At 35.2% G+C, this 18538-nt stretch overlaps 1 protein-coding gene across 1 annotated transcript in view; it reads right to left on the bottom strand.

The window, feature by feature from the left end:
* The window catches only part of MTTP (microsomal triglyceride transfer protein), a 65387-nt gene that overhangs the window by 18209 nt on the left and 28640 nt on the right, over positions 1–18538 (bottom strand). Inside the window, exons 8-13 of the mRNA XM_051967507.1 lie at positions 16591–16748; positions 12070–12238; positions 10896–11003; positions 7590–7802; positions 2842–3053; positions 1–21 (exon numbers count right to left, since the gene is read on the bottom strand). The exon at positions 1–21 is cut by the window's left edge and continues 77 nt beyond it. Coding sequence (XP_051823467.1) covers positions 1–21; positions 2842–3053; positions 7590–7802; positions 10896–11003; positions 12070–12238; positions 16591–16748 — 881 coding nt within the window. The remainder of the gene's footprint in view (positions 22–2841; positions 3054–7589; positions 7803–10895; positions 11004–12069; positions 12239–16590; positions 16749–18538) is intronic.

The raw sequence follows: 18538 nt of genomic DNA, 5'->3' as shown, positions 1-18538 counted from the left end.
AGGACTCGACGAACCATTTTGCTGCAATAGAGAAAAAGAGAAAACTTGCATTTTAATGGTAACAAAATAACTCTTTTCCAAGTTAAATTTGTCTGTGATTAGAGTACATATAGTGGTGAGAGAAAAAGAAAGATTAAATTTTCCTAATGTTATTCTAAATTTAAAGAAGAACCTAGAGAGAAGGACATATTAGAGCTCATCTCTTCTATACCTTTGACATTTGGAAATTAACAATGCAAAAGTGAGAGTTGTGAGAGTGTGTCCAATAGAAATGGAGCCTGCTTGAGATCCATTTGGTGGGTGCATCCCCTTAATAGGATACAGCTTGTATGAGGAAAATGACTATAGGATTATTGACCCCCTTGTGTGGAAGATATGCCAAAGCAGGTGTGGTCTTGGATATCGGAAGGATGAAAGTGAGTAACCTTTGAAATCTGGAGGAGATGAATTCAAATGCTCATTTGAGAATTTGGTACATTGCTATTGGTATGATCTTGGGCATTACTTAACACTACTGACCTCATATTTTCTTATCTATAGAATGACAGTGTTGATAGAAGGTTCTGGCCAAGACTAAATCTTTGACCCATAGACCTCTACAGTTTTTTTTTAAACTTCTTTGAGGAGATAACTAGTTAATGAAGTTACAAAATAGAAGTATGGATTTTTTTTTCAAGCCTTATGTTTACTTTGCATCCTAGGCTAGAGAAGTCCCAAAGGGACATGTCCTGAAGACATTCTTTCTTTTGAGGTTGACAAAGTACTTTATATATGTTATCTTCTAAGGTCTTGCTACCTCCAGATCAAGTTTTATACCCTCCAGCTTCTTAAGAATCTAAGAACTGGAAGAGCAGGGTTGGAGGGGGTGAGGGTGAAGAGACAGAAACCAGCTACCAAACTATGAACAAATCTTTCCGTTAATTTCTCAGTAACTGGTTGAACTATCTCTGTTTGAAGAGATTCAGTATGGAAAAAACCACAGTTCTGAATTGTGAGAAAATTTTTCTTTATATCAAATTAAACTCTTACCTCTCTTGTCACTTTTACCCACTGCTTCTCACAAAACCTTTAAGTGCCTACTATGCATAGACTGTGTTGTTTGACATTGGGCATAGTTTATTGTAACTATTTAACCAATCCTACCCAATTCTTGTTAATTTATGCATAATCTTTTTCTCTAGAAGAAGAAACTGAAGCTCAGAGAGGTTCCTCTGTGAGTTAGGGGCAGAGCCAAGATCCTTGTAACCTGCCTGCTCCTGTACTCCTTGCATGTCATTGCATAGCCTTACTTTGTATTTTTAAAAATTTAATACAAGCTATAAAGAAAGTGTAGTATAGTGGATAGAGAACTAGTCTTGGAGCCAGAAAGACCTGTGTCCAAGTACTTCCTCTGCTATGTATTGGTTACATGACCCTGAGAAGAATTTGCTAGGAACTGTTTAACCGTTGAGAGCACACAACACATTTAAGTTTAATCTTCATTATGAACATTTTATCCATCATTTTTTTAAGCCTACACAATCAGCAAAATAAATCAAAACTTGATTTATTTTATTATTATTATTTTTGCTGAGGCAATTGGGATTAAGTAACTTGCCTAGAGTCACATGGCTAATTAGTGTCAAGTGTCTGAGGCTAGATAAGAACTCAGATCTTCCAGACTTGCTGGTAGTCTATTCACTGTGCCACCTACCTGTCCCAAGATCTGATTTATAACACTTAAGATTTCTATGGGGTTTACCCTGAAAAAAAATTTTTTTTGATAGAACTTTTTTTATTAAAGCTTTTTATTTTTCAAAACATATTGGACAATTCTTCAACATTAGCCCTTGCAAAACCCTGTATTCCAATTTCTGCCCCTTATCCCACACCTTTCCCCAGATGACAAGTAGTTCAATATCTGTTAAACATGGTAGAAATATATGTTAAATCCAATATATGCACACATATTTATACAATTATCATGCTGCACAAGAAAAAAAAGAGAAGCAAAATAAAATGCAAACAAACAACAACAAAAAGAGTGAAAATACTATTAGACTGAAAATTTAATAATCGCCTCTAGCTGGCTCCATCAAACCCCTGGACCAATGAGTGCTTCAGGCAATTCTCTAAGAAAAAAGTTAAAGGATAAGTGGTCCTTATACTGGCAGTAATTATACTAACAAAATCATGGGTCTGATTCTTCCCACAGTTCCTCAAGTGTACCCTCCCATCTCCCAAAATTCCCAAATCATCCACAAAGCTATAAAAGTAGGTCCTTCTGTGAGACCAGTTCTCTATCTACCACACACCAACTTTTATAGACAGTCCTAACAGAAACTGCAAAAGAAAATAGCTTGGTGAGAATCAGGGACCTGGGTTAATGGAGCACCAGAAACCTCAGCTGTGCCACTAACTTGCTGAGAGATCATGGAAATTTTATCACTCTTTCTCTGAGCTTTGCTTTGTTTTTCTTCTAGGGCACTGGACCACATAATACCTGAGATCACTTGGCTCACCATCAAAAGATATAAGGCAATGAATTGTAGTCATGTTTGGGATCTTATCTCCCCAAGTTTAGAAAGGAAGCATAGAGAAGAGATGGTTTAAAAACATGAATACGTGGGAGGCACTTGTCTACCAGACTGTTTTCTGAAATGTCCCCATAGCATCAGTACAACACTAATATTATTGTGTGTGTGTGTGTGTGTGTGTGTGTGTGTGTGTGTGTGTGTGTGTTTGAGGAGGTATTTCTGCTCCAGCCAGCTATGGACCATCTTCAGCAGAATCTCAATATCGTCTTTAGATCTGGGCAATAGGACATGGCCAACATCAGGCAGGCTGAAGGGATACTCTTACCTTGCAGGTGACCGAAAGTGGAGAATGTCCTGGAACATAGAGAGCATGTATTTGTTCATTTCTTTGGGGAGCTCTCCAATAGAAAGCAGGAGGTTTTTGACTTCTATGTAAGATGGGTTATTCTTCAGGATGATAGCGGCTGCAGTGGTGCGCACTGTCTTTTCATGGACTTTCCGATTTTGGTGGTAAATCCTATTCATGACGATCTTCACCTGGGCATAGAAGGTTTCATTTTAGTCAGGGCAGATCTGCCTCTTTGGCATTCAGGTTTCATGCAAGGCTAGAGGACAGCACTCTTTCCCTAGCACAATTTTCAGTGATGCTTTTCTGCCTTCCTTCCTTGCCTTTTATCCTTCTCACTTTATGTCAGCATAGAAAATCCATTGTGAATAAATGCAGCATTGGCTAGTCACATATGCTAGTTTGTTTGTTTTTTTTTCCTTTTTTCAGAAAGGCAACTAGGTAGGGCAATGGATAAAGTACTTAGCACAGTCAGGCTAGGTACTTAGCACAGTCAGGATAGGCCTGAATTCAAATCTGCCTCAGATATTTACTAGCTGTGTTACTCTGGACAAATTACTCCTTCTCAGCTTCAATTTTCTCACTTGTAGGGTTAAAGTGAGGATTAAATGAGATAGGATTGCTTTATAAACCTTAAAGGACTATATAAATGCCAGCTATTATTATTGGTCAACAAGCATTTGAGATGGAAATCACTTAACTTTGAAAAGATATGGTAAATTGAAGATCCTCATGTGTAAAATGGTGCTATTAATAACACCTATATTAAATGTATATATATATATACATATATATATATATATATATATATATTTATCTATAAAGTACTTCATAAACTTTAAAACAATAGGTAAATGGCAGCTGAGAGCTTGCTTTGTTTTAACACTGTGCCAGGCATTTGGAATATTTTTTTATTTTTCTGTGCCTGGCTCTCTCATTCCTTAAATTGAATCGTGAGAGACTTTGCTGCTCCTGGAGTCTGCTTTAGACATCAAAATCACTGAGGTTGGTAGAGGAGCAGGACAAAGATCTGGGACTTGAGGTACATGATAAAACAGTAGCATCACACTTATTACATCCTGCAACTTCCACTATTTGGTTAAACAATAACTGAAAGCCCAAAAAGAAGTGAGAAGGGCTTCTTAAAAAAGCACAAGGGATAGCTCAAAGTTGTCCTTTACATAACTTTATAAGAGTAACTAATAAACCACACAAATAAGAGAAAAAATAAATGACAAAAATACTTAGCGAAAATTCTTTGCCTTGATGGAAAGGAAAAAGAGGTCTTTTGCAGCAAATATTGTCATTTTATATAAATTACTATAAGAAAAAATGTACCTGTCAACTCACCTTGTTCTGCATTTCAATTATCCTTTTAACCTGTTCTTGCAACATTGATAACTACAGAATAAAACCAGGCTCCAGGCCTCTACCATAAAAGAGAGCCCACTCATAGGCCTCTCACCTCCAGGTTTTTGTACAAGAACCAGGGACCTACCTGTGCCTCCCCCCGCCAAATATTGTAGGGGAAGAAAAAACAAACCAATATTGGACTCGGGCCCCAGTCAGTTGGCTAGAGAATAAACCAGCCAAAACTTAATTCTCTATAATTAATGAGGTCATAGAAACAAGCTTTTCTCTTTTCTGATGCTTATTACTAGGCCACCTGGCCCCAGAGAAGCTGGCCTTCTGCCCAGGATCAGGATTCTTGCTAATGCTACTTTCTTTCACCTTTTGCTCAGGAAATGATAATTAAATCACATTTGATCTGAGGTTCAGGACACAGCTACTGATGCTAATGATGTTATCAAAGTGGTGAATTGTTGAATTGTTTGACAACTGGCTCTCCAGGTGGGAAAAGTCTACAGGAAACATATTTAAGGATTTCTTATTACCATTTTCTTCATCATTTTCTTAAGTTTAGATAATCAATTAAAAAATAAAATAAAAACAAACAAATAAATAAATAAAGCCCTAATTTATAGTGCTTTATAGTTTTAGAACTGTAATGTTCACACTGAAAATTTAACAATCAGCAATGGTTTGAGCTGGCCCCAGTATATCCCTGGCCCTTTGAAGGGTAATTCTCTCATCCACTCAAGCTCCTGGGATCCAGGAAGCTATTTAGGTCTTCCCCTGCTACTATTCTTAGTTCCCACATAACCATCCATGTCAGTCTCACTTCTTCTATATCATTATCCTTCTCTGTACTTTCCAAATATAACAGGTGCCTTCTGGAATCTCTGTTTCAAATTACTCTTCATATCAAACCTCTTCTTCTCATGCTCCATCTATCTTCTTGAAACCTCAAAAGCTGGGTTCTCCCTTGCAGAGAGTGAACTGCTGTCCACCCTCTTCACTACCTAATGTACTTTTTCTCATCTTCCTCCCTACCAGGCCAGGAGCAGGAGTAGATATGCTTCTTGCTCCTCATTGCAACTTCCCCCATTCTTTTTTCCCATTCTCTTTTCACTCCAGTGAGACAGATATCTTATCCAGATCCTATGGGGAATTACACACTGATCCCACACCAATATTCCTCTCTTCAATCCCTGCCCACTTTGATATCCCCTCAAAAGACCTTTTCCCCCAGTTTCTCAATTTGAATTACTTCCACAATTTGCATCTTTATCCACTTTAGTCAAATACAAGGATCCATAATGCACAGTTCTGAAAATTCCTCCAATTTTAACTTCCTATCTTTTCATCTCTCCCTATCCCTCTCCATCTGGCATATAATAAATGCTTAATAAACACTAGTTGATTCCAGTTCTCCACTCTTCACTTCTTTCCTGGGACCTACTTTGTTACTTTCCCTACTCTGGCCTTATTTTCCTCCCTTCAAAATCATGACTATTTAGTTAAATAGTCCAAATCCATCTTCTATTCTTAACCACTTGTCCCTTTATTCTATCAAGTTCATTCCTGTCCAAAAGCCAATCCTAGATTTTTCCACCACTACCAGGAGAGAAAGACATACTACTTTCTGGATTGGGATCACCAAAAGGTTCTGTTGTTTAATTTTAGTTGGGCCCTCACTGCTACAAATCAATCTTTTTACTCTTTCTTAATTGACTATCACATTCACCACAGCACTGACAAATCTTCTCTTCTCTCCTCATTATCTTCACCATCTCCCTTTTTCCTCTACTCTAACAGATAACCTCAACATATTAATTACTGAAAACATAGACACCATCCATCTCACAATCCCTCAACCTCCCAATTTTACATGTCAAATCACTTCAATATCATTCTCCATTATCTCAGAGAATGAAGTGACCCTTCTCCTATGTCCATGATCCCAGTTATTGCTGTCTCTATGTGATTCTAAGAAATGTTGCAGAGATAAATTCTACACTTGGGGAGATTCATGAAGAAATCTAGCAACTAGGTCAATTTGCCAAGAATACAGAAATTGTGTGGTCCAGATTTTGATTGGCTTCAAATGACAAAGTTATTTGTATTTTATCTTGGAAACCCTAAAGTTCCCTGAGGAGGAGAGTGATACTTCGAGACTTGAGGACTAGGCATCTGTGTGTTATATGATTGGGAGAGGGGAGAAGTTGAATACAAGGAGACCAATCAGGATGCTGTTACAAAAATCCAGGGGAAAGGTGATGAGAATGCAGCCCCATGAATAAAGAAATGGATAAAAATGAATACAGAAAGCAAGAATACTTGGAGAATGAGAGGGTATGGAGGAAGAGAGTCAATCTTTGCTTTCTTCAAGACTCAGCTCAACTGACACACTCTACAACAGAGAGTAGTATTCTTCTTCACTCCATGACTTGGTATTTATGGTATTTATTTTTCATATATTTAGTTATTTATGTGTGTACATTTTGTATTTCAAGTAGAATGAAAATTCTCTGAAAACAAGAACTGTTTTGTTTTTGTCTTTATATTTCCAGTGCTTAGTGCAGTGCCAAGCACATAATGAGGCACTAAACAAATGCTTGTTAAATTGATCCAAATTAATCATCCCTTTAAAAAAAAAAGTATATTTAATTTGTTTCAAATGTCCAGGCTATACTTTATGCTACTGGCCGTGTGTGAAGCAGGTCCAGGGACACAGGAAGATGTGAACTACTGGAAAGCATATTCCTTTGCTTCCATGCTTAAGATCACATGGCATGGTATGACGTGGTACAAAGATCTGCAATGGTGCCTATGTTGTGGTGGGACAATGAAGCAAAATTCACTTAAATTTAATCAATCTACAAGCATTTATAAAGCACTTACTATACACCAGGCAATATGTTAGGTATTAGTGATTCAAAGGCAAAAACGAAACAGTTCTTAGTTCTCAAGAAGGTAACAATTTACCCAGAGAAACAATATGTACAGATATAAATGTATTTTAAATAAATGTATACTGTAGCTGGCAATATCAGGAAAGGCCCAATGTAGGAAGTGGCATCTGAGTCCAGCTTTGAAAAAAGGGTTAGTGTTAAAAAGGGAGGGCCTGACAAGAATGGCGGATAAGCCTATGCAAAGACCTAGAGATAGGAAATGTGAAGAAGAGAGGAGAATTTGGCTGGTACAATGTATAGAGGGAAATAATGGGAACTTAGTCTGATGAGGTGAACTAGAGCCAAATCGTAAAGGGCTTTAAATGACAGAGCAGTTGGTGTTTGATTCTAAAAGTAATGGGAAGCCTTTGGATTTTATTGGTTAACTATAGCTTTTGGAATTTGGGGGAGCCATCCAGTAAATCTTCTTACCTCATTAGTGATGAAAGCACTATCATATCTCTGAAGAGCTGTTGCAGCTAGGTGACTGATGGGACCATCATCTGACTCCACATATTTCAGCAGCAATGGGATCCCTTCAGGAAGAAGAGCATTCTTCAGAGCTAACAAATACATCTTAATGTCTTCCTTTTTGTCTGTTTTTTCAAGGCCTCCCAGGATCAGTTTCTTGGCTTCAACCACTGCCTAAAGAGAACAAGGACATTATTTCAGAAATATGTACAATGGGTAAAAGACACAAAGGCTATATAAAGTTTTCTTTTTCCCTTGCCTAGATTCCCAAAAAAGCTTATGTCCCACTTCATTTTCAATCACTTATTGCTTTGATGATATTCTTTATGACACTTCACTTGAATGGATGAACCAGAACATTTCTCCCAAACATGCCAGTCACTAGTAAATTAAATGTAAGTTAAGCTGATTGTCTTAAAACAAAACCCTAAGGCATTTTTAGAAGGAAAGAACATGATTGGTAATAGTTTTTGTCATATTCTGAATGTGCCAAGTTGTATTTTTCATGCTCAATGGTCTCAAAAGTTAGTAAAATATAAATTCCTTGAAGGCTGGGAATATATAAAAAAAAGTATGATTTTATACATAGTATCTAGTTTTCCCTATAACATAGTTGAATGTTTAGCAAATTTTTTATTGAGTGAAAAACTAAATTGTCAAAGTATCTAAATGGTCAATTACACAAGATTTTAATGATATCATCAATAAATCAACAAGCATTTATTAAGCACCTACTATGTGCCATATATTGTGTTAAGTGCTGAGAATGCAAATATAAAAAAATGAAACAAAACCTGCTTGCAGGAGTCTTCCAATTTATCATCAATTAGTGCATACAGAATGCCTCTAAAACTAATTACTGTTTTGGAAGTTCAAGCAAGCTTCAAGTGTGTTAGTACAGATATCAGGCATATCAGTTTTATGTAGTTTTAAAAAAATTCAACTTTATTTTATTTTCAAGTCTGCATTCTTTCCTTCTCACCCTCTCATTCCCAACATATTGATAAAACAAGAAAAACAAATATGTATAGATATCAGCTTCATAATAATAATAAAAGCTAATATGTATTGCTTACTATAAAATGTGCCAGGCTTTACAATTATTACTAATTTTACAGTAACCTTTAAGTCTATAATTACAGCCATTTTGCAGTTGAGGAAATTGAGGCAAACAGAGTTAAATAACTTTCCCAAAGTCACCCAGATAATAAATATCTGAGGCTGGACTTGAACTCTTTCTTGAAGTCTTTCTATTTTCCAGGCATTCTGTATACTCCCCTTCCTAGTACCCTCATTCTTAAGAAAGCAAACAAGTTTAAGCTAACGGAACTCAAGTCTAAATTACAAGGAAGCAAAAATATCTGTCACTCAATAATATCCTTCAGATAGATGGGAATTATTCTTCTGATATCATTGGCATAAGGTCAGTAGAACTTCTCTTCATATTCTCTACAGCTCAGAATCTCTGAGTACTGCCAAGGACACTGAGTGGTACCACAAAATCACTGTGTATTGGGGGCAAGGCTTCAACCCAGGTCTCTATGGCTCCAAGGCCGGCTCTCTATGTCTCTCTGCCTTTCTCAGCCATCACTAAATGAGCTTAGATAATATGCAAATGGCAAATGGGACTTGGATCCCCATTTGACAAATACTTAACTCTACATTTATTGATGATATCAGTAAAAGCTACACCTGCTTGCATCTTTCTCTGTTTCAAAACTCCACTAATTTAGCTGTTATAGCTGTTTAGTACCCCTTAGAAAGTGAAACCCTATCTTTCTGAGAGTGAACGGATAAAACATAATTGAAACTTGCTTTGAAATTTTTAACACTGGCAGGGGGGAAAAGTGTATGTTTTCATAAGCTTATCATCTTCACAGCAGAAAAAAGAGTTTTGTTTGATTTTGATCAATCTTAGCTTCCTCCTTTTCAATTATTCTTGAAAGGTAGCTCTGTCTGTGTGTGTGTATGTGTTGTCTTAAAAGAACACAGAGATTTGAATATAAACGTTCTCATCATTAAAAAACAGAATAAAAGGGAAAACAGCATTTTGCTTGCTCTGATTGCTATTTCTAGGTGGAGAATTCTTAATTAAGGGATAAAATTTATAAACTTACATACATATATGACATAACTTTTACTTTAACAAAATTTAAGTGGGAAGGATAATAACTGACAATTGGGAGAAAAAATCTTTGTACTGCTAATAAAAGTCTGGCATCCCAGACATAGAGATCAAGAGCTTTCCCTGGTGCGTCATCACTAATAATCAGAAAAATGCAAATTATAACTCTCAAGTTTTACCTCACACTCAGTAAATTGTCAAAGATAAAAAATGAAGCAATGTTGGACTATGAAAAGACTGGTATAGTCATATATTATTGAAGGAGTTGTGAATTATTCTGAACATCCTAAAAAATAATTTGTAATTATGTGAGAAAAGTTACTGAACAGTCCATAAGCCTTGATTCCCAACATGGCACATATCCCAAGGAGGACAAGAAAAATCTCATATGTAATTAAATATTCATAGTATACAAGGGTATACAAATTGTGGCGTATAAATAAAGCAGAATATTAGACCAAAATAAAAAATGAATATGAGGAATTCAGATAAATATAGAAATACTTATATGAACTGATGTACAGTGAAATAATTAAGACCAGGAAAACAAGATGCACAATGACAAAAATGCAAGCAAAAACTCAAACATTTCATAAGTGTCCTGACTCTTTTAAAGAGAAATGGAAATTAACCTCTCTCTTTTTGTGGAATCAGTGGGGATGTGGTATGGAGATGAGCCTATCAGACATATTCAAGAATGTCATTTAGTTTTGCTTAGATGTTTTCCTTTATTACAAGGAGAGGCTCATTGAATAGACATATGCATGTAGGATTCAATGAATTCAGAAATGATTATGATTTAAAAATAAGAGAAATCAGTAAAACTTTAATTTTTAAAATATGAAAATATGGAGCTGGCAGATTTTCTAAACAAATGGAGTGACTTTTATCATATAAAACCAAAATACACAGATTAAAGAAGTATGCAACTCCTAAATAATTAGAAATAACTAAATAAAAGATTCCCATTGTGGGTTGACTTCTGTTTTCAGATATTCTCAGAAATCTTGTCTATATCCAAGAGCATAACTGTACTTAAGGCCCTATAATGCTAGGCATGTAAGGAAGCACTCAAAATAAACCAAAAATAGCTGGATGACTGACAGTTTGTAAAAGAAATTAGCAAAATGATTGTCACTTACTGGGGCTTTGCAGGCTTCATTCTGACACAATTTTCTGATAAGTGCACCAGTCACAATAATGACTGTTTCTCTGATATCATTACTTCCAATGGGGCTCTTGAATGTCTTCTGTTAGTCAAATAGAAATAGATGTTATTGATACATTTAATTTTTCTGCAGTATATAGGTAGAGAAACATATATTCTACTGTACAAGTAAAATGGCTTTATTCTACAAAAAGTATTAAAGTTTCATGCTTTAGGACCCCAACACATTTTCCAGAGCCATTTGGAAGTCACTGATGATAGATAATCCTTGAATTACTTCAGAAGATAGAAATAGCTGAGATTAACATTAAGTTAGAAAGAAACATTGGTTAAAGTATAACAACAGAAGATGATGCATATTGTCCTCCCTATGATGACTCATCAAATTGAGCTTCTTCCTGATCCATCACTTCCCTGAACGTAGACCTGGATAATGGGTGACAGAACTGCCAGTTGATACCCACCTGTTTCTGTTTCCAGTGTTGGTTCAGATGTTCTGATATTTTCAGCCTTAGTGTTCAGTCTTACCCTCCTTATGGTCCCTAGGTATTAGAATGCTCCTTACCACTACTTCTGGTGCCTCCATGCTCTATGCATCTGGTCAACTTGTGTCCACAGATCTCTCTATCTTCCTAAACTGTTCTGAGGTGAAAAAATACCTTACTATGATTTTTTTTCCCTTGGCTTTCCTCATAAGAATTCAGTTTGCTGTTTTTATAGATTGATATACAGAAGGTATGTTGGATGAGCTAGTTAAAAATGTTAACTATTAGTCCACCATCCAGACTCCATCTCCAGAAGTAGATTCCAAACCCAGGTCTTCTCACTAAAACTCTTAGGAAAAATCTTTAAGATATAAGCTCTAAAAAAACTGCAGAGAAGGTGTCGACCTGAACTCATAGAGGAAGGTTCAACATCCAAAAGATCTCATAACCCGGAAATCGCAGATCCACTTCCTAACCTATGAAACAGTCCAGGAAGTTTTAATGAGAAGTTAAAAGTTAGAGAAAATAAACAATCACATCACATTCTTTTAGAAATTCGGATCTAATTTCACCCTTCAATATTCTGTTCATTGCATTAAGAGAACTGCTTTCTTTCCCCTCCTCCCCTACTTTCACAGATTCACACAGTCCTTTTGTACTTACAAGCAAAGCTTTTAGGAGTTCTTCACTGGGATGAGAAGCAAAACCACAGGCATAAAGAAATCTCTCCTGGAGAATAACATCACTTTCACTTTTGAAATTCAAAAACTCCAGTATGGCATCCAAAGAATCGGAGGTCTGAGCAGATGTTACAGCATCTACCAGTTGAGGTCTGTAGAAGAAAAACACTCAATATATTTGCATCCCCAGTACTAGCACAGTGACTGCCTGCCATGTAGTAGCTGAAAGACAATGCTTGCCAAATAAATGAAGGATATTAAATAATAAATATTAATCTTTACTGTGAGTACTCAAGAAGGTGTTTAAAAGCTCAACTATACGTAGGCTTTGAATTTCTAATCTTTCCAAGGAAATAAAAAATACCATAAGAAAACAAGACCTAATTTTCACCCTTTCTTACCAATACTATTACAAGTATTTTTAATATGAAATTTTAGTTATAATCTTTATTCTATTGATTATCTGCTTTATGGAATAGTCAGCAAATTATTTAATTGCAGGACATTTGTTCCTTTGGGACTCTCCTTCCTTTCTTCCTTATTCTGAATAATGCATTTTCAGAAAAATGCAAACTAATATTCATATTAACTGAAGCTAAATAAAATTGGAAAAGTAAATCCATTGGAAAAGAAAAATCATGAATGAATTCCAGTGCTAGAGAAATGCATTAAGACCAAGATGAAATAATTAGGGAAAAAAGAGGCAAATAAGTGTTTTAATTACAATTTCTCATTGAACCCAGTCAGTCCCTTACCAACTGAAATCTCTTTTAATCTCAGTTTCCTCATTTATAAAGTGGAGGTAATAATAGCATCTACCTAACAGGGTTGATATAAAGATCAAAAGAGATAATATAAAGAACATTGTAAATCTTCAAGTACATTAAAAATAAGTTATTTTATTAAGAGAGAAATACATATAAAGCATTATAGAAATGTTAATCATCATTATCATTATTAAGGATTATCAACACATCTATATTCCACTGTTAGCAATGCATGGAATGCCAAGACACTCTTGGCCTTGCTCATTGCCTTTTCAAATAACTAAGTGTCTATGCATCAAAAGCCTAAATATTTTACTGGGTCTTTACATATGAAAATAGAAGCATGAAGAAAAAGTTCATAAGATTCAGAGGAAATTAGTATTGACTTTAAAATTATCTATTTTATGAAAGCCATTATAGTGCTTATTACAGCTCTCACCATAGAGTGTGACCTATATTGAGCTCTTAATAAATGCTTGTTCACTTGACCCCAGTATGTTGAGGATCTAGAATATGGGGATATCACTCAGAATGGGTTGTATAACCTAGACACAAAAAAACTTCTCTATTGATGTAGTTCCGAGGAATATTTCTGTAAGTAAGATGTACTTAACACTAATTACTCTATCAAGAAACATTCACACAATGTGTGTTACAGGTATGTGCCCATACATATATATTTTTTGAATAAGGCCAGACATATACATGACATTTTTCAGTTTAATTTGCATTATTACAATTTTCTCCAGCATTTTCTTAAGTCTAAACAATCAACAAAATAAATTAGGTATTGTTGGTCAATTTTCAAAACTGAATTAATAGGCTCTGTTGGATCAAGTGGCTCCAGCCCACTAGTGTCTAGGCAGAGCCAAAGTTAGCCCCAAGGCTACTTGATGCCTTTTTCTTTTTCTTTTTCTTTTTTTTTTTTAATAATCACACTCTAGAACATATGAAAAACTGCTCAGGACCTACAATCTATAATGCATAGCTGTTTGACTAACTGCTGAATTAATACAAACACACGCAATTGCTTTGTTAAATTTGGAGAAGACTTGGTCCAATAATTCTATGAGGTAGGTATGACAAATTGCATTGCTGTCATTGTTCAGAGGGTAAAATGAGGACCAAGGAGAGTAAGGAATTTTAAGGTCACACAGCTAGTTATACACAAGGGCAGGATTCAAATTTAGATCTGGTGAGTGGGAAGAGAGCTTAAATTCTTAAAAGATGTGGCTTCTTTTTCTTTATTATGAAGATATCTTATCTTATTGATTATTGATTATCTTATATTATCTTATTGAAAATTCTATTCAAATAGAGTCTATTCAAATAGAGATTTACTATTTTGGATATTTATCTCATATCTAATTCATGTCTATGTATATTTCCTTTAGCATATCAACAGGAAAACAAACTCAAGGTAGTATATTATCATTTTAAAAAAGCAGGCTTTCCCTCCAAAAAGTAAGTTCAAGTGAAAGTATTTTAAAGATTTCTCAGGAAATTCAATGAGTCATTGATTCTACTTATGTAATGTGAGGGTGAAAAAAAAACCTGAATGAGGAGATATAGGACCTGAGACCCAATGCCAGCTCTTCTATTTACTAAATACCAGCTCTGTGAGACTAGGGCAAGCACAAAGAAGGCACAAGCTTTGTCTTCCTCATCTATAAAGTTGGGGAGTTAGATCTGATGACTTTCTAGGTGCCTTCTAGGTCTAGATCTATAATTCTATAAAAACAACTAGTTCATACTTTCTGTTGTGCTAAGGGCTAAAACTAATAGCATTCATAGACTGACTAGATTTTGAGTAATGAATAAATAGACTAGTGATTTGGGTTGAATGAATAACTACTTATTTATATATTTATTTATATACTAATGAATTTGAAAAGTCAAATTCAATACAAGATAGGGACTGGAAATGTGATTTAAGTGACATGATGAACTAACAGATGAGAAATGGAGAAGAAGTATTTATTCAGCACTTACTATAAAATAAGCTAGAGAAGGAATGCTAAACTACTGCAGTATCTTGGCTGAGAAAACCTCAAATGGAGTTACAATAGTAGGACACAGTTGAAATGACTGAATGACCAAAAATAAAAAGGCACAGTTCCCAAATCCCAGGCACTATGCCAAGTGCTTCTATAAATATTACCTTGTTTGAACCTCATAAAACACCAGGAGGTAAATGCTATTATTATCACAATTTTACAGTTGAAGTAACTGAGGTAGATTGAAATTAAGTGACTTGCTAAAGTCACAACTAGTGTCTGAGGCTCAATTTGACTCCAGGTGTCGCACTATATTCACTAGGACACTAGCTGCCTTTCTATTATGCAAGTTGGAACCTTCACTGAAATTTATAATCTTAGAGAGTTGTCTGAAGGCAATGAGAGTTTATACGGGTTACAAAGCCAATATATGTCTTAGGTGGATTATGAAGTCTTCTGAATTCAGAAATCAGCTTTCTGTCCACAAGACAGGTTGCTGTTCTTGAAGCTCACTATTCTTCAGAAATATCAGATAATTTGGGAAAATTTTTGGTATGAATCATCAGGATGATTTTACTCAGTTTTTGACTTCATCTTGAGTATATAGAGAGCCTTTGTGAGAAAAAAAATATATTAAAAGAGGCATTTGTATAGGCTGTTCTATGTTTGGAATGTATTTTCTTCTCCCCTCTGCCTTTGAGAATCCCTTACTTTCTTCAAAGATCAACTCATTCCTCAATTCTGCTGCAGACCCTCCAGAATCCACTACCAATCTCTTTTTATTATTTATTTTTGATGAGGCAATTGGGGTTAAGGGACTTGCCCAGAGTCACAGTATCATCAGTAAGTGTCTGAGATCACATTTGAACTCAGGTCCTCCTGACTTCAGGGCTGGTGCTCTATCCACTGTGCCACCTAGTTGCCCCCACTATATTCTTAAGAATATATCTTGTTACCCTGGAACATCCCTACAATCCTTATGCCCCTCTTCCCAAAAGAGGGATTCCTTTAAGACTCTTCATTTTAAGGAAAGGCCCAATCATTCCTCTCCTAACTCTGTTTCTGACCCTCAAGCTTTTTTTTTTTTTTTTAAACCATGGCATCTTGAGGAAACTCCTGACCTCCTACTCCGAAAAGGTTTTTTTTTTTTTTTTTCCATTAGAGTTAAAGTTCCTTGAGGACAGGGACTGTTTCATTTCTGTCTTTGTATCAGCAGTACTTGGTGGAACATTGTATGTACTTACTAAATTTTTGTTGATTGATCTTTTCATTTATGTCTTGAATTAAATTACAATTCTCAATTGAAGTCACCTTTTCCCCCCACCAGGATTGAAACCTTTTAAAATCTAAACAAAGTTTATTCAATATTCAAAAATAGTTATCCTCAATCAACATTTATTAAGCACTTACTATGTATTAGTCACTGAACTATACCTTTTGCTTGTGCACAAGGATAAGACCAATTTTTGTTCTTAAATATTCCAATATGTTTCTTGTCAAGATTTCACACAGTTACTATGAAATCCTTTTCTGGTCAAGTGATTCTATATTTTTAACCTTATGTCATAAGATTGTGGCAAAAGTACACCCCCAAAATGCCAAGAAACAATTCTATTAGCTTTGCTCTCAAATCTATTCTGTTTAACAATCATCCAAGTAAAGAGCTTTTTTTTTTTTTTTTTTCTTGCCCCAGTTTCATTTTTGACCTTAGAAAAGCAGATGATAGCTCCAGAGACTTACAGGATTTCTTTTTTTTCTTTTTTGAGAATCTGAAGAATCTCTTCTTTCTTAGCTGCCCTGAGGTGATGGATGAGGTCTAAGAAGCTTCTGGCGGAGTCAGCTTTGCCCAAGTTGTCAGGTTGCAATTGGTTTTTCTTGGTTTGCCAGAACTCAGAGAGCTGAAAAACATGACTATCAGTTCATATCCAGTGTGATGCTTTCAGTATGATGTCTTATTCTCAGAATCATTTACAAAGAGCTGATTACTTTTCCCTAGAATAAATCCTATTTTATAAGTTTCAAGTAACTTAAACCAATGTGTTAGCAAAATCTCTATATCCTACAACACACTTTTGGTATTGCCCTCAGTTATGGTGACCATATATATTGGGTTGTCTTATGTTCTTATTAGGCCACAGAAATAACCATGCTTAATTAGTATTACTTAACCTAAAAAACCTAAAATAGTAGTCACTCACTTATAAGTTACTTTGTTATTGTTTTATAGAGTTTTAAACTGAGGTCAGGGCTTTGCCACTAATGTTGAAAAAAAAAAAAAAAGGGTAGATTTTTACATTAATTCCTAGAATATTTGAGAAGTAAAAAAAAAAAAAAATCCAAAATATTTTTTGTTTTTTACTTAATTAACAGTTTCCACAAGTGTCTGTAGTCACTTTACTAGTGACCTCATGTTTTTAAAGCATTTATAAATTCTCTTTTTCACTTTTGATTTGGCAAAACTGATTTTCCATTTCTCCTTTTTAAAAAATAAGATTACCTAATGTTTTGTCCATTTCACTAATTAAAAAAAAACTAGCTCCTAGTTTTACTCATCAATTCAATAGATTTTTTTATCATTTTGATTTTCAAAACTGCTATTTTTTTCTGTTTGCCTAATTTACCAATCTTTTCTTAAAAGATGTACATTTTCTCCTAAAATGTAGCTTTGGCTATATCCCTTAAAATTTTTAAAACTGTCTCTTTGTTGTAATTTTCTTTGATGAAATTATCTTTTTTTTTTTTGTTATTTGTTTCTAAAGGTAGAATCATAGCTTGTATAAACCACAAACTGTCCTATCAAACCACAAACAAGTGCTAAAATGTCTTTAGTTACACAAGAATCACAGATAGTTGGGTCAAGGAAACTTGGATATGCCCCAGGGATATCAACAAATTATCAAACAGTTGAGAAAGCACAGGATTCCAGAAATTGGAATATGCGTGTAGAGTCTTAGCTGAGACTCTTCACAAGAACAGCCTGCCTGGTGGAAAAGGAAAAGCTTTGTTCAAATTGCCTTTCTCTTCCCCACTTTAGTTTAGAGGAAGACTTGTCAGATTACTCATCTTTCCATTGGTATTTTGATATGATATGTCCAGGAAAGTAGCTGAGCTTCTAATCCAAGGCCTAAATGGCATCTATATAGACTGTCTTCATCACTGAGAGCCATGGTCAGGCTGGACTCCTGGCCCTCCAAGGGGCCTAGCAAAATGACTACACAAGCACCTAAGGGGGAAGTTATTGAGAATCTCATGAAAGGGAGAAAAAGACTTCCAGCAAGGCATCCTTTTTTAATATGTGCAATCTAAGCCTGAGCCCACTTTCCCCTGAATTTTGCATGTAGTGGAGAGAAAGTTTGTCACAGATGTTTGGTACCAACTGATCTCATGATACAATCTTAAAAATAACTCTTTCTCCAAACTATTTATTAAATAGACATTCAATTTGTAATCTGGGTGGGTGGGTGGGGAGTATTCCAAAGAGAGCTTAGAACAATGATATCATAAAATTATCCCTGACCCCTCAGGGCTACCCTTAGAACCAAAATATGGTGACCCACATTATCTGTGAGTTAGATAAGATGTATGAATACCTGTACTTTAGGATTAAATTATTTAGCCTTTAAGTTTGAATCTGTCTTCAAATGAATTGATTGCAATTAATAAAGGCATCTCAAATTCAGTGTGTCTA

This window comes from Antechinus flavipes, chromosome 6 (assembly GCF_016432865.1).
Source record: "Antechinus flavipes isolate AdamAnt ecotype Samford, QLD, Australia chromosome 6, AdamAnt_v2, whole genome shotgun sequence".
Classification (NCBI taxonomy): domain Eukaryota; kingdom Metazoa; phylum Chordata; class Mammalia; order Dasyuromorphia; family Dasyuridae; genus Antechinus; species Antechinus flavipes.
This window is presented reverse-complemented; position numbering and strand designations above follow the sequence as displayed.